The sequence below is a fragment of the Alligator sinensis genome, unplaced genomic scaffold (genome assembly GCF_000455745.1).
Source record: "Alligator sinensis unplaced genomic scaffold, ASM45574v1 scaffold233_2, whole genome shotgun sequence".
NCBI lineage: Eukaryota > Metazoa > Chordata > Crocodylia > Alligatoridae > Alligator > Alligator sinensis.
This window is the reverse complement of record NW_005841941.1, coordinates 3,450,952-3,472,403: the sequence shown is the minus strand read 5'-3', so window position 1 is coordinate 3,472,403 and position 21,452 is coordinate 3,450,952. Positions and strand designations below refer to the sequence as shown.

General features: G+C 39.9%; 1 protein-coding gene across 1 annotated transcript in view; it reads left to right on the top strand.

The window, feature by feature from the left end:
- Positions 1–2,736: 2,736 nt before the first annotated feature.
- Positions 2,737–21,452, top strand: part of VWC2L (von Willebrand factor C domain containing protein 2 like) — an 87,892-nt gene continuing 69,176 nt past the window's right edge. Inside the window, exon 1 of the mRNA XM_006019964.2 lies at positions 2,737–3,147. Within this exon, the coding sequence (XP_006020026.2) occupies positions 2,737–3,147 (411 nt within the window). The remainder of the gene's footprint in view (positions 3,148–21,452) is intronic.

Genomic DNA, 21,452 nt, shown 5'->3' with positions numbered 1-21,452 from the left:
CAGAATGAGCTCCGAGGCAGCGCCTGTCGGGCTGCCGCTGTCCGCGGTGCTGAACGCAAGGGAAAGTTACTCCCGTGCTTGAGATCAGAAATACCCCCGTGGGTTGGGAGAGGTTGTCGAAGCAGCGTATCGTGATGGTGTTGACTGCATTTCAGCCTGGGCTGGCTTTGAAGCTCCAGCATGCTCTTGCCGTTTCTAGTAGCGACAGCGTAGCAAAATAAGCAGCTGGCTTGCTGTTGCAAGCACTGAGTGGAAAGGATCAGTTGTGTTTGGGGAAGGGAAATTGCATCCAAAGACCTGAACCAAAAAAAAAAAAAAGAATAACTTGGACACGATGATCGTGCTGTTTGGATCTGGATTGTTACAAGGCAGCCTTGCCTCTGGACCTCCTTGTTGCTGCTTGCTTTGAATTCTGAACACTGGCTTAAAGCTTATTTCTCATGTCTTGGCTGCCGGGCTGCCGTTTTCCTGTGTTTTCAAATGGGAGGTGGAGGAAAAAGGATTGTTCATGATTCATCACTGAAAATGTAATGAAGATGAACAGCTTTTACTGATATATTTCTAACCTTTTAGTCCATGTTGGCCTGTGACCCCCTCCAGCTTTCACCCCGAGCCTGATTTGGTAAGTATACATAATTCACTGGGGTGGGTGGAGGGGAGGGGGGACCTTTACTCAGAGTAAGACACTATCCAGCATCTCTTTTAATGAGAAAAGATAAAAAGTTCAGTTGTAAACTAATTCTGAGCTGTGTAGGGTTTGTTTACTTGTTGAAATCTTTCTGTAGTGTAGATCTGAATTCTGCTCAGTTTCCATTCTGTTCATTAAACTGAGCCTCTGAAGTTGCCAAGGGACATGTGAGATGACCACAGGCTATAACAATGTATAACTGACTTATTTTTACTTCTTATAGAACTTGGTTTTATTTGGTGCCTTTCCTTTAAAGTTGGGTAGATTTAGGGAAATGATTGGATAATTTTTGATTACCTTCAATATCAATCTCTTCTATTGGTTCCATTTTTTCTTAAATTTTCACTTACCTAAGCCTGAAAAATTGATGCCTACCTGTAGCTTGTAGGTGAGCAAGTCAACAGTCCCCAGATCCATAATGCAAACTTATCTTTGAGCATCACCCATTTTTTAAACACCCTGTTACAAAAGATATTGTTGGTAGTATCACAGTACATTACCCTTGTGATAAAAAGCTATACAGAACTTTAATTAAGAAAATATCTTTTGATTTTGATAAAGCTTGTGTAATATCCGGTGTCTCCCTCTGTTGCAGCCTTAGAAAAAAATGCCTTGTCAACAGAATCCCTTAGCTTCTCCTGTATGATTAGAGCTTTCTCCTAATGCATTTGTCTTTGACACTGTTTCTTTAATCAAAATATTGAACATCAGCCAAAAATCTCAATATACAATAAATATTTCTTTTTGGGGAATAAGACAAAATCTGTATTTCTGTATGCATGTGTGCACGTGTGCATGTGTGTGTGTGTATATGTGTGTGTATACACACACACACACACACACACACACACACATATATATATATATATATATATATAAATGCAGGCACATGTTTGTTCTATTTGTTGTTTTTATCAGCCTCCACATACCTCCTTCCTAATAAATACAGCACTAATATTTCATCTGATAAAAAAGTTTCCAGTCCATGCCCACTTACCTTATAGCAGGACAGAGACCTTTTTTCCTTCCTGATTCTGAAAGGTATATAGAAAAGAACCAAGAAAGTATACTTAGGGACAAAGATGTGGTAAACAATATAGCTTACCGTGTGCCAGGAAAATATATCCTGAGCCTTTTTTTTTTTACCTGATTATTCTTGGTGTGAATAGCAGTAGTCTTTCCTTCTTTCTCAAAACAGTATCTTGAATACTTAAGAACAATTCTCCATTGCCAAAAGTGTAAGAATTCCATGTAGCTGTATGACATTTTAGAATGAATACTGGCCCTATGCCTTTGAGACAAATATAATAACTGTATGCACGGAACATTTTAAATATTTATCTATGAACACCTATTCAGAATTTTTTTTTAAACTGTTCCCTGAAAATGTCAGTTTCTAAGTAATACTCAATAATGCTTATGGTCCTAGCCCAACTACTTTAGCTCTTTCTGCAGGAATACTATAATTAAAACTATGGCCACCTGTCTCTAAAAATAAACAAAATTCAGCATTGTCTTTCTTATTCAAACCATATGCCTGGCTGCAACTCAGATTATTATTGTTGTACTTATTGGTTTTCATGGTTACTTCAGAAGGATAGGAACAATAATAAATCTTTGTTCAAATCCCATTGAACTAACTTTTCACCATGTGATTTAAGGCAAATAATTCCACTTCCTGTATATCAGACATTTCCAGTTAATACTGTAAACCAGCCTGAATGGAGGTTATCTGTGGAGGTATGTGTGTGTTTGTGTGTTTGTGTGTGTTTACACACACAATTATTAGCTTCATTTAGAGATTTCCTGTTCTTTATTCTCCTTAAAAATAACTTGAAAGAAGATATTTGTTTAAAATGAAACAGTGTTTCTTATCACTGCGCATTGGAAGCAGTAAGCTTTATCCACAGATACAGATTGAGCACATGGCCTTACCAAGTATGTATTTGTTAATAATTCAAGTTGTCTTTATTTAAAATATCTATTTTCAGCCCCTGCTTTTTGGTATCCCTATGGAAGCAGCCGTTTATAACTGATAATAGGATCATATGGAGAAGTTGAGGAGGGGGATGGCTCTTCATATTCATGAAGCCTGCATACTTCTGTTATTAATCTCTGGCTTGGTCACCCCTGCTGCTATCAATCATGAAGACTACCCTGCTGATGAAGGGGACCAGACCTCAAGTAATGACAATCTGATCTTTGATGACTACCGAGGGAAAGGCTGTGTGGATGACAGTGGTTTTGTATACAAACTGGGAGAACGTTTTTTCCCAGGGCATTCCAACTGTCCTTGTGTCTGTACTGAGGATGGACCTGTTTGTGATCAACCAGAATGCCCCAAAATCCACCCAAAATGTACTAAAGTGGAACACAATGGATGCTGCCCGGAATGCAAGGAAGTGAAAAACTTTTGTGAATATCATGGAAAAAATTACAAAATCTTGGAGGAATTTAAGGTATGAACAACCTTTGGGAGTTATTTAATACTAGCATGTTATATGAACTGATCGGGGATGAGATTTTCCAAGGTACTCAATATTTGCTTACCTCTGCTCCTCCTTAAGCCAATAGTAAAACTACCAATGGCTTCAATAACAGCAGAGTCAAACCTATACTGAATTCATTTAAACAAAAATCAAATTCAAGCTTGTGCAACAAAAAGTATTGGTGTAGTACTTGAAGGATTACTATTCACAAGCACATCAAAAGTAGGGAGTAACCTAGAATTGCTCTTTGTGATTAAATGGTGATAAACTAAACTTACTAGTGTTGTTTTATGCAGATGGCTGTTTAAAATAATAGAAAGTATACAGTCCAATGATGACTTTAATAGCGAAGTTCCCATTAAGAATATTGAAAATATTCAGTGATCCTTTTGCAACTAAGTTGAAGACTTTCTTTGAAGGACAACCTGTAGCTCTTCATGGGAAAATACCATAGCTATTTATATACCTATATACTTGCCAGCTTATTTTCTCTTCCGGCAATGGACATAATTCCACATAAGACCTTGTGGTTTCCAAACTTTAAGTAACACAAGTTTATAGATTTTTTTTCCCAAATAGTGTTTTCTTTTGATTCGTCTTGTAAATAGTATATAATTTAGGTATTTCTTGCACGTGGGGTTCCTCATTCACTCATATCTAACCTCAGTCAGGATATTTAGGAAGCAGTCTCTTCCACAACGTAAATAAAAGTACAGTAGAAACATACCCTTGAAAGATAACCTGATCGTTTTGTCTAACATTGTTTCAGAAGAACATGAGGCTTATGATTGTGAGATCTGTTTTCATGTAATGGAACGTTAGTAGCCACCCCCAGAAGAATTTTTCCAGCTTACTAACACAAGTATCACCCTTGAACACAGCATGTTCCAATCTTTGAATGACCCCTTCACTGATAGGTGGCGGAGGATTCCATCTAATTCCTCAGTCATGATCAAATACATATGCTAACATAACCTAGGACATATTCAGGTTGAGTCTTAGACCATACCCAATACAATGGAAAACTGTTAAGGAGGATCTTTTTATTACAGAGTTTGTGCAAATTAAACAAGAAAGGGAAAACTTTCAAAAAAAGTGTTTTATCTTTATTCACTGAAAAGATTAATCAGTATTTTACAAGCAATAACACTAGGAGTACTTTTTCAGGCTGGTATTTTGGGATTTAGCCAAAAAAACACCCTTCATTTAAAATGAATAAGATGAATTTAATTTCCTGTTTTGCTAAAACCTCAGATGAACCTTTCATGAGGGGTTTCTTACTAGAACCTTTCATGAGGCCTTTTTTTTAGATAGAGCAGTTGATAAAAAGAGGAGCTCCAGCACCATTGTAATGATCTCCTAGCAAAGGAAAAGCACATCAGATTGTGGAACATCTCAACCTCAAATAATCCTCAGCCAGGTACATCCATAAAAAGACCCCAGATTTAATTTAAATCACAATCAAGCCTTTAATCTGGAGCCTTTAATCAAGCCTTTAATCTGGGCATACACCATGTGGAGTAGAGTGGAACGTGTTTATAAGAACGTTATGGTGAAACTGTCCATATTGAAATAGAGAAGTCCTAGAATAAATTTTAGAGTTATATTCTACTCATAGTGCAATATCATGTGTGTATATACATATATATGCATAGATATGTATGCAGAAACAGAGAGAAAGGGAGAGACTCTGGGAGCAGACAGTTTCCAAAGTTCTGTAACTGAGAGCCTGGAGAGAGAAGTGCTGAACCTGGGAAATTTCTGATTTATAGACTGAAATCCCAATGCACTGAAGTCAGTGGTTGTTTGCTGCTGACTTAAATGGAGCAAGGATATCATCCGTTATGTCCACAACAGAATACCTAGAGCTCATAAGTTTTGCAGCCTCCTAGCCTTCTTCTGTTTCCTGTGAAATTTATAATATCTTCAGGCTTTCTCAAGTTAGTGTCATTTATAGTCAAGCTGTGCCAGAGATGGAAGACTTTCTCAAGTCCTCCTTCCTCTTCAAAAACTGGCTGATTGTAATTAGACTAGATTCACCATTTTGTGGGGACTTATACAATTGAACCCTTCATCTTTCACATGAACTGCTCCATTGCTGTTTACATTTTTTAAAAGCTAATTTCCAGTATCATCTTCTCTAGAGATACTGATCTCTGCATAGTCACATATGACATCAGCTGAGGAATTAGTTGGAGGTCTTAAAGTGTGATTCTTATATGGGGATATGTGTATGTGTTCTTCATTAGCTTCACCAAATGTTACATGCATGATCTGTGCCCAAAGTAAACTTATATCCTGAAAAGTTTTGGGACAACTTAAGAAGATAGTTGGAACAGTAAAATGGATCATAATTGTGGAAGGTTTGGGATTTTAATCATTTTCCTAACTTATTTTTAGCCCACTGTGGGCACATCTACATATGCTGCTGTGGCACCGTTGTTACTGCATTGTCATTTAGTACTTCCTTTTGAAAGTACTAAAAGATGGCACAGTAACAGCCCATACTGTGCCATGTGCGCCACACACTGTTATTTTCAGGCAGTATGTTGCCATAGCGACATGCTTTAATGATGGAGCACATTGCTACGGCGACGTAACTGCAGCATCTTGGTTTTTGCCCATGGACACTATGTTGCCATAGTGCATTGCTACAATGATTTAGTGTCACATGTAGATGCTCCCTGTATTCCAAAATGACTTGGCCAAGAAAATCCAAATTTGGTTTAACCCCATGCTGAGTATGATATTAATGTCTAGGTTTGGGGGTTCATGTGTGGTGATAGTGGAAAGTACTTAGTTATTGAAGCCCACATCTTCAAAATGTGTCTTACCTTTTGTGAGCACAATTTATGTACCCATCATAACCTGGAAGTACAAATATAAGTATAATACATAACTTTGATAACTAGCCCATCCAATTTATGCCTGTAATTGAGATCATTAGTTATCCAAATGTTAGTATTTGTATGCTAAAATTATTTGTAAACATGAAAGGGAGACTTGTTTTATTCTTCACCCTCTTCCTGTCTCTTTATCCACTTCCTGGCAGCTGCTGTCTCTGTGTCTTTCTTCCTTCTTCCATCAGGAAGATTGCTCCTCTCTTTCCCCGTCCCTGTCTCCTCCCACACAATCACCAGATGGCAATACCAGAGGGGTGGGGAAGTGCTTCAGATGGTTAGATAGCACAGGGTTGATCCTCCTTCCTTTTCTATGGTAGGTGATGGCCTGTGTTCTCCCACCTGTGTAGCCACGCAACAATCTGTGTTTTCTCCCACATATCAACCATGGCTTTGGATTCAGTTACAAATATCAAGATCCTTACCATTCAGTACTTAGAGTTTAGTATTGGACATTCAGGTGTATAATTAACTTCAGAGAACTTATTAACTCTCCTGGTTCTCCTTGGCTAGAAGAAGAAAAAAGCAAGAAAGCAGCCTCAGATTATTTTAAATACACTTGGTAATGTTTTAAAATAATATGCCTACGTGCACACTTATGTAGAGTTAATGAGATAATACACTAAATCTGAGATGAACAGTAAGTTTAATTGGCTGAATATCAGTCAAAAAACAGCTCTATTGTGTGCTGGATTATTTTTTACTCAGAAAAAGAATGCACACCCCTTCAATTGAAAGCCTTGCAGAAAGGTTTACAGTGTATTTGTGACTGCAGGGAGAAGCTTTCTGGAATTTATTAGTGTCTGTATGTCCACAACTGCATCTGCTCATTTCAGCACCTAGAATAGAAATACACAGAATATTCATGAGAGTGTTTCTGTATAAGTATGTGTATGACAAATAAATAACATTAAGGAGCATTCTTAACTGGGGAATGAATGATCCATTCGAAAGATATTGTTAACCCAGTATGTTATGATGATCTGTTGATATTAGAGAAGGAAGCAGGAGGTGAATATGTTCCACTTCCTTCCGCTGCAATGTAAGTACTAATCCAGAAGCACTGGATCCCACTGACATACTCTCCTACTCAGTGACTTTCACCCGCCCTTGTAGCCAAACTTTGCAGTGATCCTGTTATCCTGGCAGAGCCTTGGATCAGTCAACTGCCAAGCAGGGAGATGTTACCTTCATAACACCTAAAGGCAACTCTTCTACTACGCATATCTCCCTTAGGACCAGCTCAACAGCAAGGCTCCAGGAGCTTCTCACAAGCTCCTGCAGCACAGAAGCTCACTCCCAGCCTCTGGTGGAAGAGGTTTCCAGGAGCTTGAGGCAGCTGTGCCTGTGTAGCCACTCTTATTCTTCAGGGTGGGCTTCAGTAGCTTCTAGCTCTGGCCCAGCCATTTCTGATAGCAGTGGGAACCCAGAGTTTATAAGCCCCTGGCTTTACTGCTACCTTCTTCAATGAACATATTTGTACTGCTCTACGTTATCTGCCTTGCTGTTACCCCTATTCATTCTCCTGATCTCTGCCAGTTCCTCCTTTTTCCATTATGCATCCCAAAACCACCATTCCTTACAATCTGTCTTGTCTCTCACAGCTTCTCTGTCACTTCTGTGTTAGTCTTACGCACTCTCCCATCACCCACAACTGTCCCTTATTTTCATCCTATCAAGCACTGTCATGCCTGAAAAAAAATAATTCCCTAAGAGTCCATCAATGGTCATAATTTGCATCAAGCAAGGGTTGAAAAAGAAGGAAAGAGAATGATGCAGTGCCATTATGGAATACTTCACACCAGCAGGATATGTGCATTGCTTACCTGAATAACGCCAACAAGCAAAAATGTGGTTTATTGAAGCCAGTAGAACCAGGATTCCACAAAGGATGGTTTACGGTCAGCCTTGCCTTCCCTCCCACTCTTCCCTGTGCTACATCTTCCTTCATGTACGTATCATGTTTGCAACTGAGCCCTGATTTTGCATTTAGCTATGCAGAGTCACTCCATTATGTTTCAGTAAGAAGCCTGAAGTCAACTTATCAAGCCAGTGTTCATCTGTTCCCTGACACAAGACAGTCCCAGTGATCAGGATTATAATTAGCAATAATATATTGAGTATAACTTTATTAAACGCAAATCATAAATAACCACACCATCACCTTTATTATAATTATTTTTAAATGCTTTATAAATGCAATTGTGCAAGTGGGTAGTGCTTTTCATCAAGAGGTGTTAGTGCACATCAAGAAGGTATTCATTTAACCTCACAATACCCCCCTGTACCCAAAAAGTATTATGCCCATTCTACCATGGAATAAATGGAGGTGTAGAATGTAATTTTTTTCTCTGCACACTGCCAGGAAGAGAATTAAATGGTGCAAGACCCAAGATCTCTGATCTTAACCACTAGATGACTCTTCCTTGAGAGCCAACCTAGTTAAATGTTAATGAAATGCTTATTCTGGAAACTTAGTAGAGTGTTACCAACTGTATAATGTTGTTATCAAAACAAATCCCCAAGCTAGTATGCAAACTTGCTGTCAATAGTGCTGTAGTTTGAGGGGAAGGCCGGGGAGGGGGGGGGGTTGTTTGTTTGTTTTTAAAAACCTTGTCTGCATTATATTTAAAATTCTTAGGTCAGATCTCTCAAATCTGTTCACTGCAGTGATGGTCTCCCTTCTATTCATTCCAAGCTCATTCTCTGCACAATGGTCCCATTGATTTCCAAAGCAGCTCTGTACTCATTTCACGTGCAGGCTTTGCGATAGAGATGTACAGTGTGGATGATGCAGGAAAATTTGAGCTGCGTGTTTAATTTAAAAAGTGATCATTATTCCCTCTCAAACTCAGCCCCTCTCAAGTAAAATCTAATTGTCCAGATGCAGCTATGGAGAGTATTCTGTATTTTAAAGCAGTGTAAAAGAACAGAAATGTGACATCTTAAATTTGAGAAGCTTCATTAGGTTAGTAAAAAAATTTCCAGATAGAGTTTTCTTCCTTTAATAGCATGAATACTCAGCCTCAGTTTCATGGTGAACTTTGGAAGGCACTCAAATCAAAATGGGCTAATAATAGCCAGAGCAAACATTATTAAAACCTTTTGGCAGTGTGCTGACCAGTGATCCAAGTCACTAGTAATTTTCAGATACCTGTTTGTAAATTACATGAAACTGATTACTAACATGGTCAGCACAGGGCCCCAATTTTGATATTAACATTTTTGTCCAAGATGCATGCAGCAGTGATTTTTACATTACAACTAGAACAAATGAGGCTTTTTTAATATGTTCTGCAATGTCACATACTGCTAGAAAATCATAATGCAAAAGAAATTTCAATATTGTGCCTATCCTTTAATAGAAAGAACCATGAACAATACTAGCTCACAAGATAGGATGCAGTCATTGAAATCAGACAGGAAAAACAGAACATCAGTCAAATGGAAAAGAATGATTTATTATCTCCCTCTTGGCAAAATTACAGTGACAATGTCTATGCAGGGGTATCTGAAATTACTGACTTACTGTATTTCTGTCATAGTTCATACAAAAAACACATAATAATATAGGAAGGTATGTCATATACTGATCTATAATAACATCTCCATGAAAGTCAGCTATGTATTTAGGTACTGATGCTAAAATATATGTATTATGTTACACTATATGCAAGTACAGGGTTATAATATAATGTTGATGTTTCATTACCAAATCTGAAAAGTGCATGGGTAGTACTCTGCCACTGGTTGCACTGATGCTAATCTGAAATAACTCCATTGGCTATTTATTTGTAGCACATTACCCTGGCCCCAACCTGGCCCTGCAGGGGGTGGGCAGGAAGCGTGCATGAACTATCCCCAGTGCAGCTGCTGGGGGTGCACAGAGGGGCTGCCCAGTCTTGCAGGGAGAAGCAGGTGTGGTTGCTGCCAGGGGCTTGGGGTTTGGAAATTTGGCAGGGGGGAGGTGGCCATATTAATGGCCACTGCTCCTCCACCATCAGATTTCCCAATCCATGTGGACCCCATGGGCCAGATGCGATGGCTCTGTGGGCCATATTTGGCCCACGGACCAGAAGTTGAGCATCCCTGAACTAAGCCATTGATTCTGCTTCCAAAACTGGGTGATCCTGAGAAAACTATTGAAAAGCAAGAGTATTTGCTCAGGAAGCACTGTGGCTTCTGCGCTGGCTCTGTGCCTAACAGTAATCCCATCTCCACTGGAGCCATGTTGCCAGGGATCTATCCAGGGACAATACTTAGCAAGCAACTATTTGTAGGAGTTCCAGGGAGACAGCTAAATAGAAAAGACAACATGGTGCTTGGTCCTGATTAAGCTCTGAAATCAAAGAAGTAATTGAATACATGTCCCCTGGCCTTTGCAGAGTCTGCCTTTCATGGAGTCTGCATGTGGGAGAGATCAAGTCACATACAGCCAGTCCCTTCCCATGAATGGAAAAGACACATCATAGGTTTGGGTCTTTAATTTTTGTTCAAATTATCATATTTTTCATTAATCATATTAAGGTCAAGGGACCCAAAATATTTAAATTGAATTATTCATATGGAGGGCTGTACAGATACAAATTTACACATGGTAAATTGCTTATTAGCAATTTGTTATTTTAAATACTATGGGTGGTATATTTAAAAAATGCTTAGCAGTGGTGTTTCTTTGCTGTCACTCAAATCAATAGGTCATCTCCCGTTGACTTCAATGGAACAGTGAATCCATCATGTGTTTTTGAAATATCCTAGCCTGCAAGTACTCTAGATTCATAGTCAGAAGTGTCCACCTCTCATGGGCATCAGTTTTTCTATTGGCCTGTGAGCTAAACTACTAAAGCATGTGGAAATTTAGCACAGATATAGATAGAATGGTTTGGGTGCCAGTTTCACAACATAGGAAGTGAACTGAAAGTGCAGTTTTATGAGTTGATGAAGCATTGTTAGTGGAAACTGCTCACACAGAATGACATTAATTAAAAATAATGCCCAAGTAGATAATTATCCTAGTAATTGTTTTTAAAACTATAACTGAATAAGTCATTCAATGACAACTTTCAATCCTGTTAAAATACGTTAGGCTCTAACAGACTGTGATTCTGATTTCACAGTGCAAGTGACAGTATCTCTGTTGAAGCCAGAGAAGTTATGTCGGTGTAAAATGAGTGTACGTTGGAGCAGGAGTAGGATTTCAGGCTGCTGCGTAGAGTTCTAATAAAACCAAAAATCACAAAGCCAAAATATCTGTCTTTTTTGCCAAGTACACCACTCTAACAGTGGGTTACACTAGGGCAAATACCCGTCTGGCCCTTAATGACAAACAAACTATTTCAAAATCTTTCTGGAAAAAACAGGTTGTTTTTCCTTCCTTCCAGTTATGATCAAACATGTCATGAGAGCTTAAAATACTTTCTCTTGGATGCTTATGTGGCTCCCCAAAGTAATATAAACTATAGTACTTGGATTTAGATTCCTTACCTTTTGTTCCCTCCCAACCCATTATTATTAATTACTTTTCTCACTGACCCAGATTCCCCAGCAAACCTGGGTGTGGCTCTCCTGCCTTCAGGGCACCAGGCCACCTTCACCAGAGGTATCTGTAAGGAGCAGGTGGCCCCTACCTTGCTCTCCAAGTCAGAATGATCAGTACGAAATTACGGTGTGGGTCCTCAAAGAGCTCTTATACTTCTTATCTCTTCACAGGCCAGAGAGAGGTGGCTCATTATCATTGTGTCATGTAGCAATCAGGTTTAGACTCTGAAATCCTTGGCCATGCGCTTTCTTTTATTATGTGTGTGTACAGTACCTAATACTATGGGAACGTGTGCTAGGTTTACATGACCCAAAAAGTAAGCATCACAAGCAAAGAGGGATAGCCTCACCTGATTATACAAAGCAGGCAAACCTGTCCCAAACTGGATAGGTGCACTGGGATTTTTGCCCTCCTGTTTCTTCCCCCCCCCCCCTTCTAATACATGAAAAACTGGAATGAGTTTATATGAGAAAACTCCAGGGCTCTATCCATTGTTAAGATAATTTCTGTTAAAGACAAGGAGACTTTACCCATATGAGTGTTATTTGAGCATTAAATTGAGTCATTTTTCCTACTTCATTAGCCTTTCCAAAATGTATTAGGTGACATTCTTTATATCATATATCTCATCCTTTCAAATATAAGAAGCCCTCAAATTTATGACACCCACATGTTCTGACTCTCAATTTCAGTAAAAAATAAAATATTAGTTAAGGGCATATTTACAAAGATGAAAACTCTGTGGTGCATATAAACATGTTTGATTTGTTTTTTGCTCAGATTGAAGATTCAGGCAATCTTTAAAAGAAAGATTTTTTAAAGTGTGTCTTATATTTGAAAGAATGGCTCATTCACAAACCCTCTCTGCCTCCTGAGAAACTGGTGAGAATCTTTCACTAGCATTTTAGCAGATGGGTGGCTAAAACAGAGAGGTTAAGTGGCTTATACCAGGTTATGGAGTCAGTCCTTGTCAGAGCTCTGACCTCTAGTGCTATGCACAGTGTAGTTGTGGCACACATAAACTGACTCCACACCTCCCCTGAAATCAGTAACAGCTAAGGGCACTGAGCACCTTGAAGGACTGGACTTAAATTACTTTATAGATGGCCTAAAAGATGTCTTGTACACAGGAGCCATTATATCTCTGACATCTAATTAGGCCCTCTACTTATGCAGCTTAAGACTGTCTCTGCTGTTTTTTACAGCTACTAATTACCCAGCCAGATTCTGATCACAGTTATGCTGCTGTAAATCAGGACATCTGTAGAATTAGTTAAGATTTACACTGGTGTTACATCTGGTTCTGTATCCTTACATTCCAAATATTACTCTTGCCCAGGGGTGCTTTTCCTACTTTGTTTCCTTGATTAAGGCGACAGTCAGAAGTTGTATTTGCCACCCTAGTGGTTCTTCCTGGATATTGGCCTTTACATTTTCTGACACCAAGTTCCATCATGCCAGACTTGCACACATTCCCCTAGGCTGTTTGAATCTTCTTGTACATCAAAGCCATCCTCTTTAGTATCATCGGGTATTTGCATCTTTGGACACAGTACCTTAGTCCTTCACCTGCATCACTTACCAGCAAGTTAATCAGAGAAATCTCAACATGGAGCCTTGTTGGGCACCTTCTCAACAGATCTTTTCAGGAACACAATTTTCTTTTAAAAGACCCTTGGCCTGAATCTGTTGCTCAGTGTCAGTCTAAATAGGAAGTAGCTCTCCTGAAGTCTATGAGCCAGATTCTCTGCTAGTGTAAAGTGGCACAGACAGCTCCATGGATTCCCAAAGGATTTAGACTTATGCTGTCATAAAATTTAAAAGAAGTGAGAGATCCTGCATGGAGAACACATGATGATGAGCTGAGCTAACAGTTGCCTGAGGATGTTCCCAAGCAGCCTCCTTCTACTTTGCTTGCTAACTGCCAGAAAACCAACAGAAAGTCAAAGAAAATCTTTGGGAGTAAAATAATGGAAAAGACAAGAAAAGGCCATCTTCCCAGGAACAGCAGCAGTATCAGGAACATCATTCTACCACCCCAGTGATAAATCAGACAGTTATCAACAGCTTGTCTGCTGGTAAGTCACCCAACAAAAGGGAGAACACAAGTCACCTTCCCTTACCCCTTCCAACAGGAACACAGCAGCAGCAAGACTGAGAACGCTGTTCCTAAATCAAGAGGATCCATCCTGCTCTTCTCCCCTTTCTTCAGTTTTGCAAGCTTAATATCCAGAAGGAGCATCACATCAAGGGAAGGGTAAGTAGGCCCAATCACTACCCACAGTGCGGGGAAATTTCTCTGTGTGCTTCATACAGACAGGGATAAATGGAATGAGGTGACATACACATATGAGGCAATATGCACTCCCCACATTAGAGGCAACAGCTGGACAGTTGTTGAATCTCCATCACTAGACATGTCCAATAAGAGGTTGGACAGGCATTGGTCAGGGATGATATAGGTGTAGCTATGTTTATGTGCTACTATGGATATTTCCCATGCTCCTGGGCTTTGCTGGTTGCCACAGGAAGCTGGGAGGGAATTTTTCCCCTCCTGCTATATGTGTCAGCATTTTTTCAAGCCTTTTTCAGAGGCATTGGGTAGCTGTAGCCAAGGCTGGGGATTTTGACTGGGAAGTGCCAATACTTCTCCTGGGACTTAAAGCCAGATGTTCCTGCCCAGAGGATCTTGCACCTCTGCTCAGGGCCAGACCAATTGCCATATTTGGAGTCAAGAATTTCATCCCATGCTCATATTGATACAGAGTGGGCATGTCTATAGGAGACATTACTGCACAGTGGTTGCTGCACATTTATTTAGTACTTGTATAATCAAGTACTAAATAAATGTGCAGTAACCAGGGTGCTGTCAGTGCTGTGATACACTACTGCGCAGTATTATTCAGCTACTACACAGTCATGATCTCATGTAGACAAACTCACTGTGAGGTTTTTTGCCTTTCCCTCTATTGGGGGCATGACTTTCTTCTTTGGATCTCTTGAGCATATTGTTAACAACCTTTGTGGCAGCAGGACATTGGCTGCCATGGTTCTTCTGCTTTATCTATAGCAAATTAGGGCATTATGTCTTTAGAGTTGACTGTGTAGTTTTGTTAAGAGATTAGACAATGGGTTGGTTTGAACAGGGATGATCCTGCCTCAGGCAGGGGGTTAGACTATGACCTCTCAAGGTCCCTTCGAGCCCTACTTCTCTATGATTCCATGACACCCAGCATCAACACAGCAAACCCAACAGCTTTAGGAGCTTGGTCCGAAGTCAGTGGAAGTTTTCTGTTCAAGTTAGGTTAGGCTCAGACCCAAAAAGTGGGGAGGGGATGTTCAAAGGGGTGTAAACAAGGACTCACACCACTCCCAAGCTATTGCGCCCTCAGCAGCAAAAAGGGAAAAGCAAGCCAGCTCCCTTCAGCTCTTGACTCAGTCTCAGCCAATATCTCCTTACTAGGAAGGAGAAAAAGGCAATAAACCAGCAGCACTAAGCCGGCATGCATTAACAAAGATCCATAATGAGCTATTGGCACGCATCTATCCCACATTTCCCACCCTTAACGATAGGGAAATCCAAAGCTGAACTTAAGTGCACAAAAGGAATATACAGTGCTCAGAAAGAATGTGCCTCATCAACAACAGCCTTAGTTAAAACCATTACTTGCACAAGGCAACTGAGATTCCAGTGAAAGAATGGGAGAAAAACCTGTCTTATAACCTCCATGCTATTTTACATTCTTCCCACTGGTAATGATTCTCAAAAGGCCATTATAGCACATAGGGGTTCACCAGAATATGCCAGTGTCCTAGGCATAACCCTCCTCATCAGCACCCTGAAGGTGCTGCACCCTGAAGGTGCTGCAGGGTTCCCCACTAAGGCTGGAATCCCCCGCTCTTCAGATAAGGCAATTGTGTACTTCCTTTTTGTGCTGCCAAAGAGAGCCCTAGAATTTCAGGTAGAGATATGATAGCACTGAACCACTGGCAATTGTCAATAAAAACTAATAAAAAAATGGAAAACCCAGCAAGCTTCTGATACTATAATAACATGCCTAAGTCTGGCCTCTTTCAAGGTACAGCACCTTAATTGAAAGAGGTGAAAGACAATGTGAGATTCTGTTCTCTGCAGAATTGAAAGAGGTGAAAGACAATGTAAGATTCTGTTCTCTGCAAAATTTTAAACCACAACACCCACAACTGAATTATCTCACAAAATGTCTACCTCACAAAAATGTCTATCCTGGATTATTATTTTCAAATAGGTAAATGTATAAAGACATAGACATCTTTATGTCTGACTCCAAACACTTATTTAATCGCAGCTAGTGGGCCATATCCTGGACAGTCCCTGTGAACTTTACAGGAGAGGAAAAAAGAAAATGCAAGGATGATCTGGCTTTAGTTCTCCTATATAAGTAGCCTTATGGCCAGATCCTTCACTGGTGTATATCAGCAACATTTACTTCAATGGATCTATGCTGATTTAAACTAGCTAAGCTTGAGTTCCATAATTTATTCAGAGAAGTGCAGGCTCTGCTCTCTCCTAGGATTTTGACAGATGATAGCTACATAATCATGTAGGCAGAATCATGACCCATCCTGCTCCCCAGTAATAAGCATAGTTGTGCTATGTTAATTCCAAGTTTGAGAGGGATTGTAGACACTTCATAGGATAAAATTAGAATTAAAAAAGAACTTGATAAATTAGAGAACAAAATAAAGTTCAGCAAAGGGAATGGAAGGTGCAGCACCTAGGGAGGAAAACTCAAGTGCACACACAGCATGAGGGATAACTAGCTAGGCCATAGCTCTGCCAAGAAGTATGAGTCAGCAATGTGAGACTGTCAAAAGAAAAGAAAATTCAGTTTGGGCTGCATAAACAGAAGCACTGTATGCAAAACATGAGAAGTGATAGTCCCATTTGATCAGGCTTTAGCTAAGCCTAAACTAGAATATTTTGTATGTAGTTCTGCGCTCTGCATTTTAAGAAGGATATAGAGAAACTGGAGAAGATCCAGATATGAGGAACAAGAAAAATAAAGACGTTAAAATGCAAACCCTATGAGAAAAGGTTAAGAAAACTTGGTATTTTTATTCTGGAGAAAAGGAGATTAAAGGGGAACACATCTGCAGCTTTCACATATTTGAAAGGCTCCTCTAAAGAAGAGGGAGAACTGCTTACCCTTGCCACAGACAGCAGGACATGTAGCAATGAATTTAAAATAGATTTAGATTAAATCTCTGGGAAAACTTTTTAACTTTAAAAACTATAATAATGGCATGCTCTGATTGGGATCTGAAGGAATTTCCTGCTTTGGAGGTTTACAAGAAGCTGGACAGGCATTAGGAGTGTGCGAAATGGGCTGTATTCAATTCAGATTTGGATTCAGCCTTAATTGGGGGACAGTGATTCGATCCGTTGATTCAGATCACTGTCCCAATTCAATTCAGTCAAATCTGAAGATTCAATCTCGATTCAGAGAATCAGCGATTTGGCCATAGACACAGAAGTACTTCCGGGTCCACCACTGAGTGCACGGGGGACCCACCCCCACCCCCCTCAGCTTGGTGATCAGTCACGGGGGGACCCCGGGTGCCCCCCCAGACCCAGGAGGCACCAGTTGCTGAGCCAGGGGTTGGTCCCCCGTGTGCTCCATGGCGGACCCAGAAGTGGACCAGAAATGTTTCTGGTCCATTTCTGGGTCCGCTGCCAAGCGCTCTGGGGTCGCCCCACCCCCAGCTCCTGTGGGACACTCCATCTACCCCAGCATCTCAGCATTCATGAGCTGCCTGGTACCTGGAAGTATGTAGAAACAACATTTAAAGCTCTGTCTATGTCCAAATTATTGAATCTCTCTGAATTGCTCTGAATTGATTCAGAGAGATTAAAGGGTCTCCTGATTTGATTCGGATTCAGAGATTTGGTCACTGAATCAGGCCAAATCCCTGCTGAATTGAATCTAACTGGAATAATTTACGAATAGAATGTCCTCCATTGTTGCAGAGGCTTTGACTGGATGGCCTTTAAGGTCCTTTCCAACCCTATGATTCAATGATTTTAAGTCCATGATCTATTTTCTCTATGCTATGCCTACAGAGGGGCTGATTCTTCCATTAGTATTTATAGTCAATAGTATTTTACTGTTTAAGTGGTCCCTACCCTAGTCCATGTTAGGGACTGACAGAATCAGACCCAGAGAAAACATAAGAAACTGGGTCAATGTTCTGAAAAAGTATTTGACACGCTGTTGTGTCTGAGAAGCCTGACTACTAACAGGGCAGGAGTAAGTTGCCTGGGTGACTGATTCATGGGATAAATTTCCTCTGTGATATAAAGAGCACTTTAACAAATGTAGAACATAAAAGATTTTCTGAGTATCCTAAATAGACTGTGCATCACACAGCCAACTACATCCCTGTCCTGGTACAAATCCAAGCTGTCATATGTAACCTTTAGAAAGGAGGATGATTTGAGGTGCAGTGGGCATATCCAAAACTGAGAAACTGTTGGAGTGGTATTATCAAAAGTATAACCTACAAAATACACACCTCTCATCCTTTCAGCCCCAGGGTACATGTGCAACTGTTGTCGGAGATAAAGTGAGCTATATAACATAGAAAGGTTTGTTTTTACAAGAGAGGTGCAGAGTCATATTGTCACGCATTACTTCCATCACTGATATAATAGACTTAAAATATACTGGGCCTTCGGAAAAAGGACCAAGCCATAGACATGGATCCTTTTCATTAACTAATTGAAGGAGAACTCCCCAGACCAAGAATCATTTCCAGGAGACTTATAAATATGTCAGGTTGTATGATACATAGGAAATAGCAAACATAGAAAAGCTAATGATGACTCACCTCTCCTGCAATATCAACTACAGGTGCTGATTATCTATTATGACACAACCATTTGTGCTGCTCTACCAGTCATTTAGTCTGCTACATAATAATTCTTTCAGAATAGAGGCAACATAATGGTAGGACTAAAATTCCCTCTTTATAAGGACCCAGCTGAAAGGTAGGAGAATTATAGGCAGGGTATGACTAGGGAAGGAGAGGTATGAGATTGGGGAACAGATAACTTCATGATGTGTCACAGAAGCTTTAAGTTTCACAGCTCTCCCCTCATATCACATTCAGTGGTTAAAATGCACCTCCCAGATTATGCTCAATGAGACCTTGAAGTCTTTACTTTGTTCTGCCTTTGATGATGGCTCCAGCAGCTGAAAGCCACAAAGCTGGAAGCTGTTCCCCTTTGTCAGATGCTGCAGGGAGTACAGATCAGCCAATTCAGGAAGTCAGGGCCATTGTTTGCATAAAGTATTTTACTGTAATTTGAGGTTGTTCTATGTTTATTCCCTTTTGCCTTTAATTAGATAAGGATAAAGCACTGTCACTGCATTTCAGTGATAAGTTTGATAACCCTTGCAGACATGTTTGTGTTGCATATGTAGTGTGTGGTTTTCAGAGATTCTGAGCATCTGTGGTGCTGTTGACTGACTCCTGTATGTTTAATGCATTTAAATTCCAACTACTTGTTTTTTGTCAGTCTGTAAATTAGCTTGAGAATTTTTGAATCTTTGGATAAGTAGCACAATGTAAAAGCAGTCATTATTGTTCTATATTTATACAAGGTGCTACTTAAATTATTCATTACAATTAATTATCTAAATGATTTAGCACTGTTTTTTTCTTGGCAAATTATTTGTGAATCATCCTGGGTTTTGTGACTATATTTACTGTTTGTAAGTATTCAGCGGATAGTTTATTTGGACAAATTTCATCCTATAGGAAGCGCCTGAACCATCGTAATTTCTGTTGTATGGTTGGTCAGAGGGTATTGTATCTACTCTGATAGGCTGAATGTGACTTTAAAAAGAAAATAGCAGATGACAAATAATGAATAGTGAGTAATGAGTAGCCTTGTTCACATGGAAGTACTTGCATTTGCATGAAAAACAGCCAATATACAAGTGCTTATGAGCAGCCAGTAACTGAACAGTTAGAACTCAAATGGATGTTTGCAAGTAATGAGGCAGATTCTGATACCCTTATTCTCTTTGAATAATACCTTATACCCATTTAAATCAATGGGACTAATTGCGTTATAAGTTGCTTCTCTGAATCTCGCACATATTTTTTGAAGCATTTAGCTAACTCCAAATGTAAATAAATACCGTTCCCTTTTGATTGATTCCACTGTCTTGTTTAAGATAGATGTTAAGCTAACTGGTTTGTACTCCAGAGTTTAACACCTGTTAAGTTTCTTAGGAGAAGGCTCTTCATGAACTTTTTTGCAAAATCATGCTAATCTGTCTGAGATCAGAAGCAATTTAAATAACAATAAAAATGATTCCAGTTTGACCTTCTGCCTTATACTCCGATGAATTCCATTCTGTGTCAATGGTCTCTTTTATGTCTATCTCTTCTCATTTATCTTAGTTGTAATATGGAAGCCATTTTGCCTCCAGTCTCATTCATCAGCTCCTTTTTAACTTTTTTCCCCTTTCTCTTCCACATTATAAATTCACACCCTGAAACTTCTAACTACAGTTAGAAAAATCATCTCCATCAGAATTGCCATTGTCCTTAGCATCATTAAAATTTACAGCTCCTCTCCAGGTTTAAATGCACAATTTGACAGATTTCACTTTACATCTCTCTGCATTTCCTGCTGTTACATCTGCATAAAGCATGATTCCATCAGTAGACTCAGCACTGAGGGGGAGAGTTGACTGCAGTTATCTACAAGAGACTTGGTACAAAGTCTCCCAGAAAGTGAGAGATCAGTAAAATGAGATTATTGGCAGCCACAACAGCCTTTGGTGACTTGCAAGTTCCTGCATTAATTAAATAGGAATTGCCCTGGCAGCAAAAGGAGCAGCCTTGATTGACATCAGGTCCTTTGAAACTAAGTCAAAATGAAACCACATTTAACTATGCCCCTAAATACCCGCATATTTTGAGGACACTGAGAACAATATCCAGAATTGACAGTTTTAGTCTATCTCAAATATCCCCATACCTTTTAAAACTGATGAGACTTGAGATGGAATTGCTGTGATCAGACAACCTACATGGTAAGACTCCCTCCCCCATGCACACACCCTTATCCCTTTTTAATTAATTTTGGTGGGGGAAGGGGGGGGGAGGGGGAATCACTATTCAATATTCAGATAAATTTCAGTGACAATATTTTTTTCAGGATAGTTGTAAAATAAACATCAATTTCTACACTCTTTTTTTGGATAAAAGAAATAGCACAGGTAATATGTCCTGAATAACTGTCCTAAAATAGCAGAATTTACTATACATTTGCTGCCACTGAAGCCAAAGTCTGTCCCTTTGTATTCAGTGTGAATAGCATGGCTTTGAAATAGGCCCCATCTTGTTCATTTCCCAATGTCTCCCAAAGCACTCAGAATTCCTCTCAATCAGTCAGTGGCCTCGTCTACCCATGCGCTTAACTGCAGAGTAGACTAATTAGCTGCAGAGTAACGTGTTGCTGTTGACCCATGTGAAGGTATTAATCCGCAGTAAATTAACACTCCAGTAAAGTAGTACTGTCCCCGACAGTACTACCCCAGACTAGTTTATGCTGGGGTAATTACTGTGATTAAACACACATGTTGATGCTGACCATGGGTGTAAACTGTGCCCAGTCAGCCGAGCCAGCCGGAGGCCAGACTCTTGCCTACCACCTAGCAACACAGCTCCACACTTTCAGCACCCTCATGCCCCAGCCATCCCCTCTGCCACCCAATGCCACCACCCAGAGCCTGACCCCCTGTATCCCCTGCCAGCCCAGGCCTGCTCCACCCTGG